The sequence below is a fragment of the Neophocaena asiaeorientalis genome, unplaced genomic scaffold, assembly GCF_003031525.2.
Source record: "Neophocaena asiaeorientalis asiaeorientalis breed wild unplaced genomic scaffold, Neophocaena_asiaeorientalis_V1.1 scaffold280, whole genome shotgun sequence".
Lineage (NCBI taxonomy): Eukaryota > Metazoa > Chordata > Mammalia > Artiodactyla > Phocoenidae > Neophocaena > Neophocaena asiaeorientalis.
This window is the reverse complement of record NW_020185321.1, coordinates 7,646,366-7,664,923: the sequence shown is the minus strand read 5'-3', so window position 1 is coordinate 7,664,923 and position 18,558 is coordinate 7,646,366. Positions and strand designations below refer to the sequence as shown.

At 54.5% G+C, this 18,558-nt stretch overlaps 1 protein-coding gene across 1 annotated transcript in view; it reads left to right on the top strand.

Moving 5' to 3' along the window:
* Window positions 1–7,486: 7,486 nt before the first annotated feature.
* The window catches only part of CAPN12 (calpain 12), a 13,241-nt gene continuing 2,169 nt past the window's right edge, over window positions 7,487–18,558 (top strand). Inside the window, 22 exon segments of the mRNA XM_024734134.1 lie at window positions 7,487–7,756; window positions 8,056–8,125; window positions 8,309–8,427; window positions 8,564–8,718; window positions 9,597–9,765; window positions 10,870–10,944; window positions 11,017–11,102; window positions 11,173–11,247; window positions 11,871–12,034; window positions 12,117–12,219; window positions 12,221–12,335; window positions 12,787–12,798; window positions 12,995–13,150; window positions 13,153–13,223; window positions 13,401–13,443; window positions 13,537–13,596; window positions 14,122–14,179; window positions 14,553–14,623; window positions 14,713–14,775; window positions 15,323–15,397; window positions 18,008–18,146; window positions 18,239–18,297. Of these exon segments, the coding sequence (XP_024589902.1) occupies window positions 7,487–7,756; window positions 8,056–8,125; window positions 8,309–8,427; window positions 8,564–8,718; window positions 9,597–9,765; window positions 10,870–10,944; window positions 11,017–11,102; window positions 11,173–11,247; window positions 11,871–12,034; window positions 12,117–12,219; window positions 12,221–12,335; window positions 12,787–12,798; window positions 12,995–13,150; window positions 13,153–13,223; window positions 13,401–13,443; window positions 13,537–13,596; window positions 14,122–14,179; window positions 14,553–14,623; window positions 14,713–14,775; window positions 15,323–15,397; window positions 18,008–18,146; window positions 18,239–18,297 (2,208 nt within the window).

The window sequence follows — 18,558 nt, the reverse complement described above, 5'->3', positions numbered from 1 at the left end:
ATGTCAGTCAACTTCAGTGAATCTACCTTATTTGGGTCCTGATCCAAATAAACTACTAATAATTTTATTACATTTATGAGACAACTGGAAATGTGGATATTTGATGATATTAAGGACTTATTGTTAATTTTCTTGGTGTGACAATGGTATTCAGGTTATGGTTCTCTTTAAGAGTTTCTATCTTAGAGAAATACATTGAAATATTTACTAAGGAAATGAAATGATGTCTGGGATTTGCTTCAAAATTATACAAGAGGGGTGGGGTAGAAGTGAAGCTGGATTTGAGTTAAAAATTGTTGAGCCTGGCTGATCAAGATACGAGGGTTCATTATATCCTTCAGTCTGCTTCTGTGTTTTAAATTTTCTGTAACAAAAGGTACTGTTTTTAGAGAACAGTGTCATACTGTGGGTATTCTTCTGAGGCTTGCTTCTTCACGGAACATTATGTTTCTAAGGGTCACCCATGCTGTATCTGCTGTTCATCCAGTTTTCACTTCTGTGTAGTCTTCCCTTGTATGAATATGGCACCATTTTCTCATTTTGCTGACAAAAGATATTTGAGATGTTTTCAGGTTTTTGCTATTACAAACCATACTGCTATGAACGTTTTTGAACATGTCTCCTGGGATACATGTCACATGCGTTTCTTTAGGATACATATACCTGGGAGTGGAATTGCTGGGTTATAGCATAGGTATTTGCTGAGTAATGCCAAATTGTCTTCTAAAGTGTTTGTACCAAGTTACACCTCTCCATTAGCACTTCTGTTGCTCCACATCCCTGCCAACACTTGGTATTTTCAGACTTCTTAACTTTCTTCCTCATCTAGTGGGATAATGGTATTTCATATGGTTCTAATTAGCATTTCCTTAGCATATGCATATTAGCATATGCATATATTAGCATATACTTATTCGGCAACTGCTTATTCATGTTTTTGCCCGCTTTCTATTGAGTCAACTTGTTTATTTACAGGGGCTCTTTGTATATTCTGAATACTGACCTTTTGAGAAGCAGTATAGTATAATCAGCAAGCCAGACCACCAGATTAAAATCCTGAGTGTGCAATTGTGAGAGCATGGCCACAACACCACACTTCCCTGTATCTCAGTTTCTTCATCTGTAAAATGGGCTCACTATAAACCTTACCTTTTGCTATGGGCTGAATGTTTGTACCCCTCCCCACCAATTCGTATGTTGAAGCCCTAACTCCCAATGTGGTGGTAGTTAGAGGTGGGGGCCTTTGGGAGGTAATTAGGTTCAGATGAGATCATAAGGGTGGGGAATCCCCATGATGGAATTAGTGCCCTGATAAGAAGAGGAAGAGAGGGAATTATCTGGTGGACCAGTGGTTAGGACTCAGCACATTCACTGCCGGGGTCTGGGTTCAATCCCTGGTTGGGGAATTAAGATCCCACACACACACACAAAAATAACAGATGGGACATAGAATTAAATATAGTGAAAAACTATAGACCTTCCAAATGAAAAAAAATAAATAAAAAAGAAGAGGAAGAGACACCAGAGCTCTCTCTCTGCCATGGAAAGATACACCAAGAAGATGGCCATTTGCAAGCCTGGAAGAGAGCTCTCAGCAGAACCTGACCATGCTGACATCCTGATCTGGGACTCCCAGGCTCCAGAACTGAGAAATAAGCATCTGTTGTTTGAGCCCCCAGTCTGTGGTCTTTGCTATAGCTGCCAGATCATATTTATGATCTCTTGTGCACTGTCACAGCAAGTGCTCGGTAAATAGTAAGCATTTGTTATTATATGTGTAACAAATACCTGCTCTCTATGGTGGGTCTTTTCATTTTCATGATAGCATTTCAGGCAAAAAAAAAAAAATGTGTTTTTTAATTTGGCTCAAGTGCAGCCTTAACTTGGTGAAACAGGAACACTCTGCTTTGCTGGTTAGGTAAGGAAGCAGGAGTAGAAGCCGAGTAACTGGCACCAGACCCCTTACTCCATGACAGTGAAGGATTCCCTACTCCACAGGGAATTGATGTCCTCGACATTACGGCTAGCACACCGCTGCAGAAATCATGCCAACTGAATTAGGAAGGTTTCTTTTGGTTGCTAGTGACATAAATAAATAAATAAATAAATAAATAAATAAATAAATAAATAAAATAATAAATGGGAAAAAGAGAGGAGAATTATTGACTCCGTTAATGTAAAAGTCTGGTTTTGAGCACACCCCATTGAGGGGTTGTCTGCTCGCGGGAATCTTGTCACTGGCTCTGCTTCCCTCAGCGTTGTCCTCACTCTCAGGCAGTAGTCTCCGGACTACACGGCCAAGGTAGAGCTGAGCCACTCGGGGCTTACATGCCGTCCGCTTAGTGGCCTCAGGGAAATAGAAGCCCTGTCCTGACTCCCAGGTACCGAACAAGGGGTGTGACCGAGGGGCGTGACCAGGGGCTGAGGTGCTCTGATTGGCTGTTCTGAGTCACATGCACTTCCCTGGAGCTGGAGGGAGGGGCCAGCCCTACCAGAGCCACAGGGCTTGAGAATAAGGGGCCCGTGGGTCCCCAAAACATAATGGGGGTGCTGGGCTCACAAAGCATCTACTACAGTAACATCAATGCGTTCTTCTTACCTTGGCTGGGGAAAGCATATTTGGGACTCCGGATTCAAGGAGAGATGTGGGGAGTGATGATCGAGAGAACACTTGCTTGTGGGTTGTGAGCAGAGCCCCGAAGCATGGCAGCCGGCAGGCAGCTAGGAAGAGCAGCAGCCTGGAGGGGACTTGCAGGAGGGGCCGGGGAAGGGGCAGGTAGGAGCCCAGGGCATCTGACAGGATTTTTACATCATTGCGAGATGTCAGGTTTTACTAAAAGCTTCCTCCTACTGTTAGTGGTACTTTGGGGCAAATAAAGGGGAGAGGGCTGTGACCTCGCGGGGTGAGAACATGGAGAACAGATAATGGGATGGTGGAAGTGACTGTAGAAATGGCAGAGACAGCAGCCAGAGCCGGTGGTGATAGGTGACCATAGATGGGATCACAGGACGTAGTCATGACACAGAACGTTCATTGAGCAACTACTGTGTGTCGGGCACTGTTCTGAACATGTCCCACATATCAACTCATATGTTTCTCACAACAACACCCAGAGGTAGGTCTTATTATTACCCCCATTGTAAAGATGAGGAAGCTGAGGCACAGGGAGGATAAGTGACTTGCCCACGACACACAGTTCTAAGTGGCAGATCTGAGATTTGAACCCAGGCCCTCTGACTCCTAACCCTGTCACCTGCCTCACATGGAGGGTTGGTCTTTGCAATTCTATAGGAAGAAAACCTGTTTATAACCTCCTTTTTGTGGCCACACAGCCAGGAGGCACAGACAATATCTGTTGGTCCATCTGGAGGGAAAGATCCCAGAGGGCTGAGGGACATCTAGTATCACAGAGGAGACAAGGCTCTGCTGGGGCAGGAGACCCCCCTGCTGAGTGTGGAAGGGCTGTGGGGATAAAAACTGGTGAGTTTTGGCCACCTGAAACCTATTTCTCCCATTCCTTCCGATGGCTCTGAGGTAGGAGATAGATAGGCCCCAGACTCAGCAGCTGCAGCTGGTCTCCTGCTGATGCTTTGAGATGGGATACCAGCGGGAGCATTGGGCCCTGATTGGGTACATTCTTGTGGATTTCCCAGCCCAACACATGCGCAGAGAAGGCCTCAGTCTAGGGGAAGGACAAAAGGAGGGGGAAGAGGCCAGCTGGAATCCATCTTGGCTGAGAGATGGGCACCCACCACAGGACAAAATATGGAGATGATTGGCCAGAAAAACAACCCAGAAAACTGTCCCTATATGAGCGACATAAGCCACCCCTGTTGCTTGCAACTCACTCTGAGTTTGCCTGTGTTCTCTGCCACACGTACTTTGTTTCTTCAATGTGTACTTTCCTCCATTTTAGACAATCCTCTTTTAAACACCCACCCTCCACTCTCAGGGAGGAAACTGAGCCTCTCCTACTCTGTATCCCCCTGACCAATCCCCAATCCTACCTCCCTATGCTCTTTTATCCACACCGGTACCCCAGGATGAAAAGGCTAGTCCTGCTGAGGTAACCCATAGTGGGACTTCCTATCACCCAAGATCAGGGAGAATATGCCCTCTTAGAGAAGTGGCAAATGGCGAAGGCACAACCAGAGTACATGTGTCCTTCTTCTGACTCAAGTCCAATGCGAACAAAGGCTGGGATGATTTTCTGAAGACCCTAGTAGATTCAACCCCTAACGCTGGACTTTGATTTAACTTGGAAGGATGTCCAAATAGTACTATCTACCAGCTGTACCCATGAGGAGAAACACAGGATTTAGACAGCAGTCCAGGGGCACGCTGATCAGCTCACCAGGGACCGACCTCACATTTGTGATGTGAGGACGCAGTCCCAAATCAGGAGCCCACTTGGGATTATAATTCCCTGGGGGGGGAATGAAGGCCAGGAACCACATCGTCCAATGCCTATTAGAAGGAATGGGGGAGACCTCCCTGGTGGTCCAGTGGTTAAGACTCCGTGTTCCCAATGCAGGGGGTGCGGGTTCAATCCCTGGTCAGGGAACTAGATCCCGCATGCCACAACTAAGACCCAGCGCAGACAAATAAATAAATGAATATTAAAAAAAAAAAAGAAGAAGGAATGAGAAAGTGCATCAGAAAGCCAGTTAACTATGAAAAGGTCAGAGAAGTGACCCAAGAGAAAGAAGAAAACCCAGCTCTCTTTCAGGGACGGCTTGTGGAGGCTTTTAGAAAATTTACTAACACAGACCCCTCCACTCCCGAGGGTCAAGCTCTGCTGAGACATTTTGTCAGTCTGCCCCAGATATTAGGTGACAACTCCAAAAGTTACAATTAGGCCCACAAACCCCTATGCACCAATGCTTAGAGGTGACCTTTGGGGTATTTAATAATCGAGATCAAATTCAGGAGGAGGAGAGAACTCAGTGTGAGAAAAGGCAGGCCAAGGCTCAAGCTAAACAGGTAACAGTTGCTGTCAGCCATGCCTGGGAACCTCAGGGCAACCCAAAGGGGACAAGGAGTTTCAACCATCAGTCTCAAGGGAAAACCAACAAGAGGGAATGCTTCAAGTATAAGTCAACTGGCCACTGGGCCTGCAGCTGCCAGGAACGCCCCCAGGCCATGCGCAGTCTGCGAAGAGACGGGTCTCTGGAGATGGGCGTGCCCTCAGGCCTGAAGGGGAAAGGCGGCTCTGCTCCAGATGGCCATGCTGGACAACTGAGGCGGTCCCAGGGATTCTGGCGGCTCCCCCATGCCCCCTCACGAGCTGTCCATCTCTGTCGAGGAGCCCCAGGTGGTCCTTGATGTGGCAGGTAAGAAGATGGAGTTTTTAAATTGATACGGGAGCCACTTATTCTGTCTTAATTTCTCATGCTGGGCCTCTTTCCTCTAAAAGTTGCACAGTTAACTGGTGTTGACAGAAAGCCTTGAGCGCATTACTTCCCTGGGCCCCTCGCTTGCCTGTTTGAACAGAGTTTGATCTCACCTGCCTTTCTAGTTGTTCCTGAGTGTCCTGCCCTACTACTGGGGTGAGACCTTCTGGGCTCCCTTGGGGCTATATTAGGGTTAAGGGTGGGCCTAGGGCAGCCCTTTATCTTGACCCTGGCTAAGGCAGATCAATGGGAAAAGCAAGGGCCTACTCGAAGGCTGATCTTCAGCTCTTGCTTTTTAAACTGCTTGTTACGTTTGCTTTTTCCAGGTTACAGCAATTCAAGATGATGGTGATGCAGGGTTTGTATCCACTGCCTGAAACCAGTCCTGCCGGAATAACAGAAGTTGCCCTGGGGCCCCTAACAAGGCAAGGTAAGAGCTCCCTGGCCGCAATTAAGTTGGGTCTATGAACCCAATGTCAGCCTGAAGAAGCTACGGAAGATGAACCATGGCCCTTCATCCTCCCAATAAGATTTTTTTGAGTCCACGTCTCTCAGGAGGGATTTGAGGTAGGAGATAGGCCCCCGGATGAGCAGTTGCAGATGGTCTCCTGCTGCTTCGAGATGGGATACCAGCGGAGGTATTGGGCCCTGACTGGGCGCATTCTTGTGGATTTCCCAGCCCAAAACATGTGCAGAAAAGGCCCTCAGTCTAGGGAAAGGGCAAAAGGAGGGAGAAGATGCCAGCTGGAATCCATCTTGGCTGAGAGATGGGCGCCCACACCAGGACCAAATATGGAGATGATTGGTCAGAAAAACAACCCAGAAAATTGCCCCTATAAAACAACCTAAGCTGCCCCTATTGTGTGCAACCTCTGTTGCTCTGCCACGTGTACTTTGCTTCTAATAAACGCTTTTATCTTTTTCGTAATCTTTGTCTCTTTGCTGAATTCTTTCTTCAAAGAAGACAAGAACCAAGGTCCTTCTTCCAGCCGCTCCACCACCAGAATCAGCTACAGCATCCTTTTGGGGAAATACTATTCTACCGAACCCTGAGCCACAGGTGGGCAGGATGGGGTGTCATAGTCACCGGTGGGCCTTGCCCCAGCCCAGGACAGGTAGGTGCAGAGCGGCCCCTCCATGGTCAGCTCTGCCTGGGGCGACCAGGCTGAGGTCTGCCTTGTCGGGGAGGGGAGAGATGGGGGTCCCACTTTGGGTGACTGAGGAGTTACAGGGACAGGGAGAAAAATGGAGAGGGACAGACAGTGAGGCACATACAAGAAAGACACAGAGAGAAAAAGAGACACAGGAAGAGACATAAAGAGAGAGATGGAGGGACTTCCCAGGTGGTCCAGTGACTAAGACTCCATGCTTTCAATGCAGGGAGCGTGGGTTCGATCCCTGGTTGGGAACTAAGATCCCACATGCTACGCAGCCCGGCCAAAAAAAAAACAGAGAGAGAGAGAGAGACAGCGGGAGATACAGAGAGAGATACAGATACAGATAAACAAAAAATGGAGAAAGACAAAAGGAGACCAGAGAGATGGACAGAGACAGTGAGGTCAAGATAGAGAAGAGAGATAACAATGGCAGGCAGAGAGAGAAACTGTCAGATGGAGAGACAGAGAGACAGCAGTAAAGATAACTCCCTCCAGGATAAAGCGGGCTATAAAAAAGGCAGATCAAAGGCACTAAAAAAAGATGCCTCTCTCCCCACCCCTGCCCTTCTCAACCCCACAGAGGGAGGTCTGCAGGGACAAGCTGGCAGAGATGCACTGCCCACACTGACCTCCTTCTAGGCACTCCCACAGCAGCAGCCGGTCCTCCTTCAGCTCTGCCCACCTTCCCTCCTGCTGCTGGCCAAGCCCATTAAGCTGCTACCCTAGCCACAACTGAAGGCCCCACGCCCTGAGGAGGAAAACCCTGAAGAGGCATCCTTGCTCCCCGGCACCCCAAACCATCAATCAGTATTAACGAGGGAAGGTTCCTCTCTGCCTAAAGACCCCCATCTGGGCTCAGATGGAGGGGAGGCCCCACCCCCGTGACTCAGGAGGTTAAAGGGCCTAGAGCCGGCCTGTGAGCCCACAGTGTCCGGATGACGTGTGGCAGCAAGAGAATCACCATCCAGCTGGTGAACCAGGAGGCAGGGCCTGGAACCAAGGGCCCAAAGCCCTCTCGGGGCCAGAACTACAAAGCAATCCGAGCAGCCTGCCTGGATGAGGGGATCCTGTTCCGAGCAGCCTGCCTGGATGAGGGGATCCTGTTCCGAGATCCCTATTTCCCTGCTGGCCCTGATGCCCTTCGCTATGACGAGCTGGGGCCCGACTTGGAGAAGGCCAAAGGGGTGGAATGGAAGAGGCCCCATGTAATGTGTGGATGGGGGTTGGGCTCCTGGGTCTGAGGAAGGAGGCTGGGGGCTGGGCTCCTGGTCTGAGGGAGGAGGTGTCACTGTGGGACCAGCTCAGAGCAGGTTCAGCAATCCTGGGTCAGGGGAGGCCCAGGGAAGCCAAACGGCTGCCCACAGGTTTTACAAGCCTCTCACGGGGTTGGAGGCGCTCATTACTCCAGAGCCGCGAGGGCAGGAGGGAGCCCGGGCATCTGACCCCCCAGCTGCTTCTTCCCTCCCCTTCCTGGCTGAAGTCTGGATTCCCCCATCTCCCCCAGGAGTTTTGCGCTAAGCCCCAGTTCATCTGTGAGGACATGAGTGGAACAGACATGTGTCAGGAGAGTCTGGGTGAGACCACTGAACCCATGCTGAGCCCCCAGATCTGGCAGGTTGCAGTGGGGACCCCGACAGCTCCGCCCTCAGCCTCCCCCTGCCCTGTCCCTGCCCCTCCCTCTCCCTCTCAGGCTCTCCTCTCCTGGTGCCTCGGTCTCCCTCTTTCCACCCTCCCCCAATCCCAGCCTTTCCTGCCAGGTAACAGCTGGTTTCTTGCAGCCGCTGCCTCCATCACCCTGTACCCACGACTCCTGTCCCAGGTGGTCTCCCCGGGACAGGGCTTCCAAGATGGCTACGCAGGCGTCTTCCGCTTCCAGGTAAAGCTCGGTTCCTCTGTTCATGCCTCAGTTTCCCCCAGGGTGACATGGATTTCATAGTTGACACTGTCCCCATGGGGCTGTAATTTCCTGACTGGTACAGCAGGGTCAGGCGTCAGAGGTTGGGGCCCAGCAGGGTTGGAGGTGGGAAGCTGAGCCCAGGCCCCTCCCCTGCTGGGTGGACGTCGTGGTGGACGACAGGCTGCCTGTGCGTGAGGGGAAGCTGATGTTCGTGTGCTCGGATCAGAGGAACGAGTTCTGGGACCCACTCCTGGAAAAGGCCTACACCAAGTAAGGACCCCGACGCCACCAGGGGCAGCCCCAAGTCCCAGCCAGCAGGCCCCAAGCCACAGGGGATGCCCGGAACACCCCCGACTTCTGGGATCCTCTAGACACCCCACCAAAGATCTCAAACCAAGGTACAGCCCACAGGACCCTCATGTCATACCATCGCCTGAGGACCTCCAAATCATAAACACCTCCCTGATTTTTTTTTTCTTGGTGGGGCGTGCCTTGTGGCATGCAGGATCTTAGTTCCCTGACCAGGGATTGAACCCGTGCCCCCTGCATTGGGAGCCCAGAGGCTTAACCACTGGACCACCAGGGAAGTCCCCCTCCATGGATATTTCACACAAAATATTCCTAGATACCAACTGAACACTCTTAATTCTGAAGGAGACAGAAATCTCGTATCAGGCCCCGGTGTCACCAGATTTAAGTAATCCCCTTGGGGGACCTGTAACCTCAGACAATCTCTCCTGATCCCTTGAGAAACCCAAGACACCTCTAAAATATTGGGTGTAATCCTGGGACCCTTAAATTTTCACTTTTCCCCATTCTGCAGCTCTGAAATCCCTGACAAACCCCCTAGGGATCACCCCCCAAAGCAGACATCTCCCACAGACTCAAAGTGTCAGACACAGACCCCAGGATGCCCAGAATTCTGACAGAGCTCTTCTGTGACCCCCAAATCACGCAGTCCTGGTGGCCCCAAAAGCCACCAGCCAAATTTCTCAGGGCTTACCAAGGGCACCCTACTTAAGAGTGTGCAAATTTGGGGGACAGCCCTTGGGACCTCACAGCATGAGACAGAGGCCCCCCACATTCCCATGGTTGCCCAAGATACTCGCCCATACCTCAGACACCCCACCCGAGACCTGCTTCCACAGGCTCCACGGCTCCTATGAGGTGATGTGAGGCGGCCACATGAATGAGGCTTTCGTGGACTTCACAGGCAGTGTGGGCGAGGTGCTCTACCTGAGGCAGGACCCTCCAGGCCTCTTCCCTACACTGTGCCATGCCCTGGCCAAGGGGTCCCTCGTGGGAGCCACTGCCCTGGTGAGAGAGTCAGACTCCCAGGAAGACCCCCGCCAGGACCAGAGTGCAGTCACAGCTAGAGAGGGGCGGTGTCCTGTGTCTTTCTCCCCTCTGCTTTCACTGTTGGCTTATTGTCTCTCACAAATCTAATGCCAGCAAGTCAAAAGGACATTTATTTGCTCTCATGACTAATTAAGCTTCAGGCACAGCTGGATCCAGGTGCTTAGTGGCTGTTGTGAATGCGTTTTTCTATTCTTGCTTCTGGGTTAGATTCACTCACAGGCAGGCTTTCCTCTCATGGGCGCAAAAGTGGGCCCCACAGCTGCAGGTTCCTCCTACTGCCCCCGGGGGATGTGTGTGTGTGAAAAAAAGAAGTGCCTCTTTCTGAGAATTTCAACAAAAGTCTCAGGACTGATTTTTCCACGGGCTCAGTTTGGGTCATATGTCCATCTGTGACCCAATCACATATTCATTCACTGAGTCAGTCTAACTCATTCGTTCATTCATTTATTTAATACTCTACTCAGTTACTGAGTGTCTTTTGCATTTCTCCACCTCTTTTCCTCTCTGTCCTGTATCTTTCTTTGTCCCCGTGTCTCTATGTCTCTCCTCTTTATTTCTATTTTTAGTAAATTTAAAAAAAATAAATTTATTTATTTTTATTTTTGGCTGTGTTGGGTCTTCGTTGCTGCACGCGGGCTTTCTCTAGTTGCGGCGAGCAGAAGCTGCTCTTCATTGTGGTGCGCGGGCTTCTCATTGCGGTGGCTTCTCTTGTTGAGGAGCACGGGCTTCAGTAGTTGTGGCACACGGGCTTAGTTGCTCCGCAGCATGTGGGATCTTCCCGGACCAGGGCTTGAACCTGTGTCCCCTGCGTTGGCAGGTGGATTCTTAACCACTGCGCCACCAGGGAAGTCCTATGTCTCTCCTCTTTAAATCTGTTTTGGTCTCTTGTCTCCATCTGCCTCTCTCCTTCTCTTGCCTTCACTTGCCAACTCCCAGCCCCTCTCAGAGCCTGGTGCCGTTCAGTTAGGTGCTCTGGGTGACTCCTGCTTTGGTGAAAGGAGGTGGGGATGCAGAGGGGAGCCCTGTCCCCTGCTATGGCTCACTGTCCTGTCCTCTTCCCAGAGTGATCGGGGCGAGTACCATACAGAAGACGGGCTGGTGAAGGGACATGCATATTCAATCACAGGCACACACAAGGTGAGGAACCCCCAGGGTGGGCTGGCAGGGGGTGTCCAAGCACCAAGCCCCCACTGACCACGTCTCCCTTAGGTGTCACGGGGCTTCACCAACGTGTGTCTGCTGCGGCTGCGGAGCCCACAGGGCCGAGTGGAGTGGCCTGGGGCCTGGAGTGATAGGTGGGATGGATCTGGGGTGGGTGGGTGGCTCGGTCCCACCTGCCCACCCCTTACACCTCGGTCTCCCCAGATGCCCATGCTGGGACGTGCTCCCCGCTGAGTGGCGAGATGCCTTGCTGGTGAAAAAGGAGGATGGTGAGTTCTGGTGAGTGGGGCAGGGTCCCCGGTCTGCTTCGGGGAGGGGCGCCAGGCCAGCAGGGTCAGGGAGGGGGCAAGTCCCGCTTGAAGGGACATGGGAGAAGTTCATGCGGGTGGGTCCTAACGGGGAGAAACTGTCCGTGTCTGTGGTAATCCGGCAGTTGGGTTCTATTTCGGGGAGTCGAATTAGAATTAGCAGTGACATTAGTGAACTTGGAAGCATGGTAATCTTTGGAGGGTTGAAGGGGGATGGGAAATATTTAGGGCAGTTGAGGGAGGCTTGGTGACATTGGGGCATTTCTTGAGATTTGGCAATATTGAGGAGCTGAAGGATACTTACTGGTAATAGAAAATCTGAGGGTCTTGATATTTGGGGGTTGAAGGCAATTTGACCATATCTGGGGGGAGTTTGTGGATCTTGGCTATTCGTAGGGCATTTCTGAGGACTTGGAGAAATCTGAGGGAGCTGGAGGGCTCTAATTTGAGGGTCATTTCTGGAGACATGTATTATTTGGGGGACTGAAGTGTACTTGGCGATATTTAAGGAATTTAGGGGCTTTGTGACTTGGGGGGTCATGAGCTATTTGGGGCGGGGGCCAGGCCAGGGTCTGACTGCCGGCCACCGTCCAGGATGGAGCTGCAGGACTTCCTCTGCCACTCCGCCACCAACCAGGTCTGCTCGCTGAGCCCTAAGGTGCTGGTCCGCAGCCCGGCTGGAGGCAGCAGGCACATCCACACCTTCCAAGGCCACTGGGTACGCGGCTTCAACTCTGGCCGGGGCCAGCCTCGTGCCGGTGAGGCCTGGAGGGGCCCCTGAAGGCAAGCAAGGGGGGGCCGTGGCAGGCTGGGTAACCCTGTTTCTTTGTCCTTTACTAGAAACCTTCTGGGCTCACCCCCAGTTCCTGCTGATGCTGCTGGAGCCTGACGAGGAGGACAAGGGGCCCTGGGAGGGCTGGGGGGCAGCAGGGGCGCGGGGCCCCCACTGGGGGGCGCACTCCCAAATGCACTGTGCTTCTGTCACCCAACCAGCGCAACCGGCGGCGCCTGAGGGCCCAGGGCCTCACATACCTGACCGTGGGCTTCCACGTGCTCCAGGTGGGACCCCGGGCTGGAAGAGGCAATGGAACACAGAGGCATGGAGGTGCAGGAGGCCAAAGGGGGGATCTGAGGGGGTAGAGGATGGGGGCCGAGGGTCAGGGTCAGGAGACAGCTGAGGAAATCGGAGGTGGGGGTCAAGGAGACACTGAAGGGCTAGGGAGGGCGCAGAGGGAGAGGCTGGGGGTCAGAAGGGTAGAGGGGTGAGGGGTCAGGGGTCAGAAAGGAGACAGAGAAAGGGCTGGAGGAAAGGCTGAGGATCTGGGAGGGGACCAAGGAGCAGAGGGCACAGATGGGAGGGAGGGGTCCGGAGGGGCTGGGGCAAGGGCTGGAGAAGGGGTGGGATGGGAAGAAAAGAGAGGGAGGGGTGTGGAGGGAGCCGGAGCGGGGGGACTCTGAGGGGTGGCTGCCTCTGCCTAGCCCTGACTCCCCTTGCTCTTCCTTTTTACAGATCCCAGAGGAGGTGGGTATCAGGTAGGACCCCAGATTCCATCCATCTCTGAGCCAGCCCCAGCAGCTGGGACAACCTGGGGGCCTGGGACGCGCTTGGGGTGATGGGTGACCAGTGAGTTTGGACAGGGCGGTGTGGAGGATGCAGTGGGTCGGAGGCTGGGTGGGGTGAACTTGGACGGCGGTGGTCACGCCGCCCTGCCCCCCAGCTGCTGGGACTGTGGGACTCCCCAAGCAGTCGCGCGCTCTTGCGGGGCCTGCTGCGCGCCGAACGCTCGCCCTTCTGTGCCCGCCGCGACGTGAGCCACCGCTGCCGCCTGCGCCCCGGCCACTATCTGGTGGTACCCAGCGCCCCCACGCCGCCCGCGCCGCCCGTGCCGCCGGCGACGAGGTCGACTTCACGCTGCGCGTGTTCTCCGAGCGCCGCCACACCGCAGTGTGAGCCGGGATCCCCTGCTCCGCCCCGGGATCCCCTGCCCCGCGCCTGGGTCAGCCCAGCGCCCCCAGGATCCCACCTAGACCCCACCCGAGCCTCAGCTGAGACCCCGCGTGGCCCATATCCCCAGCCGTGGGGTGAGCAGTCCCCTCCCCTCATCTCCTGTCTGTAATTTGCAGGGAGATAGATGATGTGATCAGCGTCGACCTGCGTGCCCTCATGGTGAGGTGCTGCTCTGGGAAGGGGTGCGAGGGTGTGTGTGTGCTGGGGGGCTGGGGTCCTCTTGGCCAGAACTAAACACCATCTACCCCACAGGTCCCCTACGTTCCCCTGGAGCTAGAGATGGAGCAGCTGTTTCAGGAGCTGGCAGGAGAGGTGAGGAGATGGGGCAGGGCTAAGGGGGTCCCTTCCCTCCCCTACCCTCGCCATGTACCCCTCCCTCCCTTTCTCCCTCATCCTAGACATCTCATTTTGCTTTGATTTCTCAGTCTGTCTGTGCTTAAATCTCATGAGCTTCTTTTCTCAAAATGCTCACAGCTCTTCCCTGCCTCAGAGCCTTTGCTCAGTCTGTACCCTCCCCCTGGACTGCTTTCTCTCCCTTCACAACCCCTGCCAGGCTAAGGCCTTATCTTTCCAACGTGCCCTGACCCTCCCCCAGGCTGGTCAGCTGCTTGTCCTCTGTGGGCTCCCACAGCCCAATGCTTCCCCATTGCAGCCCTGACCACTCTGGGGACAGGTCTCACTCCCTTCCAGGACCAGAAGCTCTGAGAGGGCAGGCCTGGGCTCCTCTCAGTCCCTGCTGTGCCCCAGCATCACCCAGCATACTGTCTGGGCGGCCCAGGGCTGTTTGCTGAATGACTGCCCGAGTGCAGGCTCACAAACCGGCTCTCTCCTTACCAGGAGGAAGAACTCAATGCCCCTCAGCTCCAGACCTTATTAAGCATTGCCCTGGAGCCTGGTGAGTTGGGGACCAAGAGTGGACTCCAGAGCCCCCATGTGTGTTAATCCACGATGCTTCTGGGAGTCAGGCCATGGGAACCCTGGGCTCAGCCTGCTGGCGTCTCCCCTGTAGCCGGACCTGTGGGTTCTGTGATAGGACCCGTGGCCAAGGTCATGGCCACGTATAAGCCCATCTTCCTTTATGGAAGTGTAACTGTCCTGAGCACAGACCCAGAGCCCCGTGCCTGGGTTCAAATCCCAGCTCTACTAGTTTCCAGCAGTCCCGTGGCTTTCTGCACCTCAGTTTCAGAAACGATTGTTGAGGATAACAATAATCCCTACGCTAACGGCCGGTACGCAGAAAGTACCTTTTTTTTTTTTTTTTCCCGTAGCCAGGGCCCACGCACGGACTCCCAGAGAAATCGGGCTCAGGACCTGGGAGCAGCTGCTGCAGCGTTTTGGGGTATATGATGGGGGCATTGCCCAGGTAGGGAGGATGGCCTCTTCTTCCCTTCTGGGGACATGGACCTTAACCAGATGCCGCAACCCCAGCATGGGCGAAGCCTCGACCTGTACCACTTCCAGCAGCTCTGGGGCCACCTGCTGGAGTGGCAGGTAAGATGGGGGCTGGGCAGGGCACCTCCTTCTGGAGGGAAAGGCACCTTTACTAACATGGGCATAGGTGCTCTGTGGGTTAGCAGGGCCCCCGGGGAGAAGGGGAACTTGACCACACCACGCCAACCTGGAGGCATCTGGGTGGGATATCCCTGCCCCATACACCCCTTTGTTGTCCCTCTACTTTTCTATCACTGGGAGGCGATAATTCCCCGCCCCGCCCCTGCTCTGGATCCCTGTGAGGAGATGGTCCCAGGTCTCCCCACACTGCAAGTGGTAAGCCACTGTTCACTGAGCCCTCACTAAGCCCTTTGTGGTCAGAATATCACCTTGTCCTCACAACACCCTTGTTACTGCTGGTACTGTTATTCCCAATTTACCGAATGGGAAACAGACACCCAAAGTGGTTAAGCTGCTTGCACAGGGCAGCCAGGAAGAAAGGGAGGTGGGTGGGAACTCAGGCTCTCTGGCTCCAAGACCCACTTTCAGCCTCCTTCAGGGTGCCTAGGGGCCTGGGGGTGGGACTGACCAATACCTCCCTGCCCAGGCCACATTTGACAAGTTCGATGAGGACGCCTCTGGAACCATGAACTCCTATGAACTGAGGCTGGCCCTGAACGCAGTGGGTATGGACAGAGGTCCTGCGGGATCCTGGGGACAGATCTGCTCCCCCTCCTCCCCTGTACTCCTCCCCCGCCATCCACAAAGCCCACACCTCAGTTGCCCACTCTTGGCAGGAAATGGGTGACCCTGAGAGAGGCCCAAAGGGGAGAATCCTCTGTGTGGGGGGAGGAGGGCACTGAGGGAGGGAGTGTGGCCCTCCTGGGAGGGGAAGGGGGGGTGGGCGCTGGTGTCTGAGAGGCCCCAGCTCCCAGGACCTCATGGTAGAATGTCCTGGACTCCTGGACTCCTTGGGTGGCCCTGGGTGCCTGGAGCCTCCATTTCCCTCTCTGTAAAATGGCTAATACACAGGGTGGCCAGGAGGAGCCTGTGGAATGGAGCCCACAGGGTTTAGTGCTGGGGAATGCAGCTTGCATGACAACATGCCAGAGTGCCCGAAGGAAGGCTCCCACTGAAAGGCTGAGTTCTTCCAGGAGACGTAGAACAGCCCCATTCCATTTGCGTGGGAGCACAAAAATCCTAGCCAATGAACAGAGGCAGAGAGCAACTTTTTCCCTGGGCTATACAGTTGGAAAAGTGCGTGTGATCTGTCCCCCACCCCACCTTGCATGGACGGGGTGTGGTCTGGGATCAGACACAGAGCTCCCAGACCCCCACCCCACCCCAGGGCTCGTCTGCCACAGCAAAGGGAAGGGTGAGACATGGGGAGATGGGGGGCTGGGGGGTGATGTGACCCAGAGTCTGAGAGGCAGGGGGAGACCCTGAGGGGGGAAGTCAAAGGTGCAGGGAGGTGCAGGAAAAGGGGACTCAAGACAGGGGGTAGATGGAGTCAGAGAGAAGATTGGGAGATGTGAGCCTGAGAAACAAGGGTCCCAGGTAGGCAGAAGCAGAGGCGAGAGAGGGTGGCGGAAGGTGGAAGGCTGTACTGTTCCCGCGGTATGCCCGAGCGCCTGGTGCAAGCCTGGTGTTGGTCTAGGCAGAGGAGTGCTCTAAGGGGCTGACGTGCTGATGGTACAGACACAGAACGAGCAGAACGTCTAGCGCAGATGGTGAGAAGTCCTACAGTGGCAAAAGGAAACAGGCCATGGTGCTGGGACCCGCAGAGGGTGAGGTGTGGGTTGAGACATGGCGGTCAGGGAAGACCTCACTTGGGTGATATGTGAGCAGAGACCGGAAGGAGTGAGCCTTGGGGACTCCAGGGAAGAGCGGTCCACATGGGGAAAGTCAGTGTAAAGGCCCTGAGGAGGCTGGTGTGGAGGCAGCAGAGTGAATGAGGGGCCCAGTGATGGAGATGACAGGGGGCCAGTGTGGCTGGAGCCAAGTGGGGAGGGGGAGGTGGTCAGAGAGGAGATTGGTGGAGGAAGACAGGAGAGCCCCACGAGGCCTTGGGAGGACAGCTCTTTAAAAATTCTTAAATATGTATGAGAGGGAGGAGGGAGAGGCAAGTCCAGGGTCAGGGACTTGTGTGTGAGCCTGGAGCTGACAGGCAAGGGAAAGGTGGTGTGTATGGTGGAGGGAATACCAGGGAGCGGGCCAGCTGGGAGCAAGGTCCGGAGACCTAGCCAATCCTGGGCTGGCGGGACGGACAGGAGAAAGAAACTGCTCCGATCCAATCCTATCCTCTGCTCCACAAACACCCCCTGAGCCCCGCTCTGCTCCAGGCCCTGTGCCGGCTGATGCTGGGGATTCAGTGGTGACCAGAAGCCCTTCCTAGACCTCACCCACCACTCACTCCCCTGCCCAGTGCAGGCGCAGCCAGACCCACCAAAGACAGTGACAGCCCAGAGGGCTCAGGGCAGGGATGTGGAGGCCCAGAGGGCTCAGGGCAGGGACGTGAGCTGTGGGACCCCAGAGGAGGGGCTTGATGCTGCTTGCTGGGGGCTGAGTATCTGAGAGGACTTCCTGAAGGAGGCGTGTATCAGAGTAGGAACACTCTGGGCTGAGAGGACGTGGTGTTCTGGGCAGAGGGAACATCAAGTGCAAAGAAGGCAAGGCAAAGCCCAAGGTCAAGTAGAGGAGAGGGAGGCGGGGAACAGGAGATGAGGTGCAGCCTGTGCAGGCCACCAGGCGGCTGGGGACAACAGGGGCCCTGGGGAGGGGTAACCAGGAGGTCATGGTCACTAGGGCCCAGTAACCGAGGTAAGGGCTTTCACAAGGACTGGCTTTTAAAAGCCTCTGTTGGACGATTCCTCATCGGAGGTGATTTCTGAACTCCAGAAATCGCCCCTGATCTGGAGCATCAAGAAATTGACTCCATACGGGGCTGACAAAAATGCTTTGCTGCACAGAGATATTCTCTGGTGTCTATTAGCAGAAATCCGGCAGTTTAAAGGAATAATACTACAATAGTTATGATGTGCCAGACACTGTCCTAAGCTCTCTACATATAACATCTTCACACGACCTTATAGGGTCAGGGCTATCATAGTCCCCATTTGACAGATAAGGAAACTGAAGCCCAGAGAAGTGAAGGGAGCTGCCCGTGGCCTCACGGCTGGGATGAGGCAGAGCTGGGACTAGAGAGGTGGGACCAGGCCCCCCTGGTGTCTGCCTTCCCTGGAAAGTCGGAGGGGTGGTATGACCCTGAGGTGGGGCTCCCGGGGCAGCCCAGGCTCAGAGGCGGCCTCCCCTGGGCTTCCACCTGAACAACCAGCTGACCCAGGCCCTCACTAGCCGCTACCGGGACAGCCGTCTGCGCGTGGACTTCAAGCACTTGGCGTCCTGCGTGGCCCAGCTCATCTGCATCTTCCGTGAGTGTCATCCCTGGCACTGGTGGGACAGAGGGAGGATGTCTCCATGGTAGGTGGACCAGGGAGGTGGGCGCGCACCCTGCCCCTGACAGGCCACTGCAGCCAGCACCTGGATGGGGGCGAGGGGGTCGTCTGCCTGATCCACAGACAGGTGAGCCTGGGCTGCAGGGAGGGGTGGCACGGGAGTGTCAGGAGTCCCCTGCCTCATGCCTGCCGTTTCCTCTCGCTCGGTGGATGGAGGTGGCCATCTTCTAGGACCTCAGCCTGGGAGCCCTGCCTTTCCCTTCTCCCAGCCCGGACCAGGGTTTCCTCTACAGGAAGGGGGCTGATGCCCTGATGTTAAGCAGTGATTCATAGCGTGGCCTTGGGAGCCAGCCTGCCTGGAGCTGACCTCCTCCCTCCCCCCCCCCCC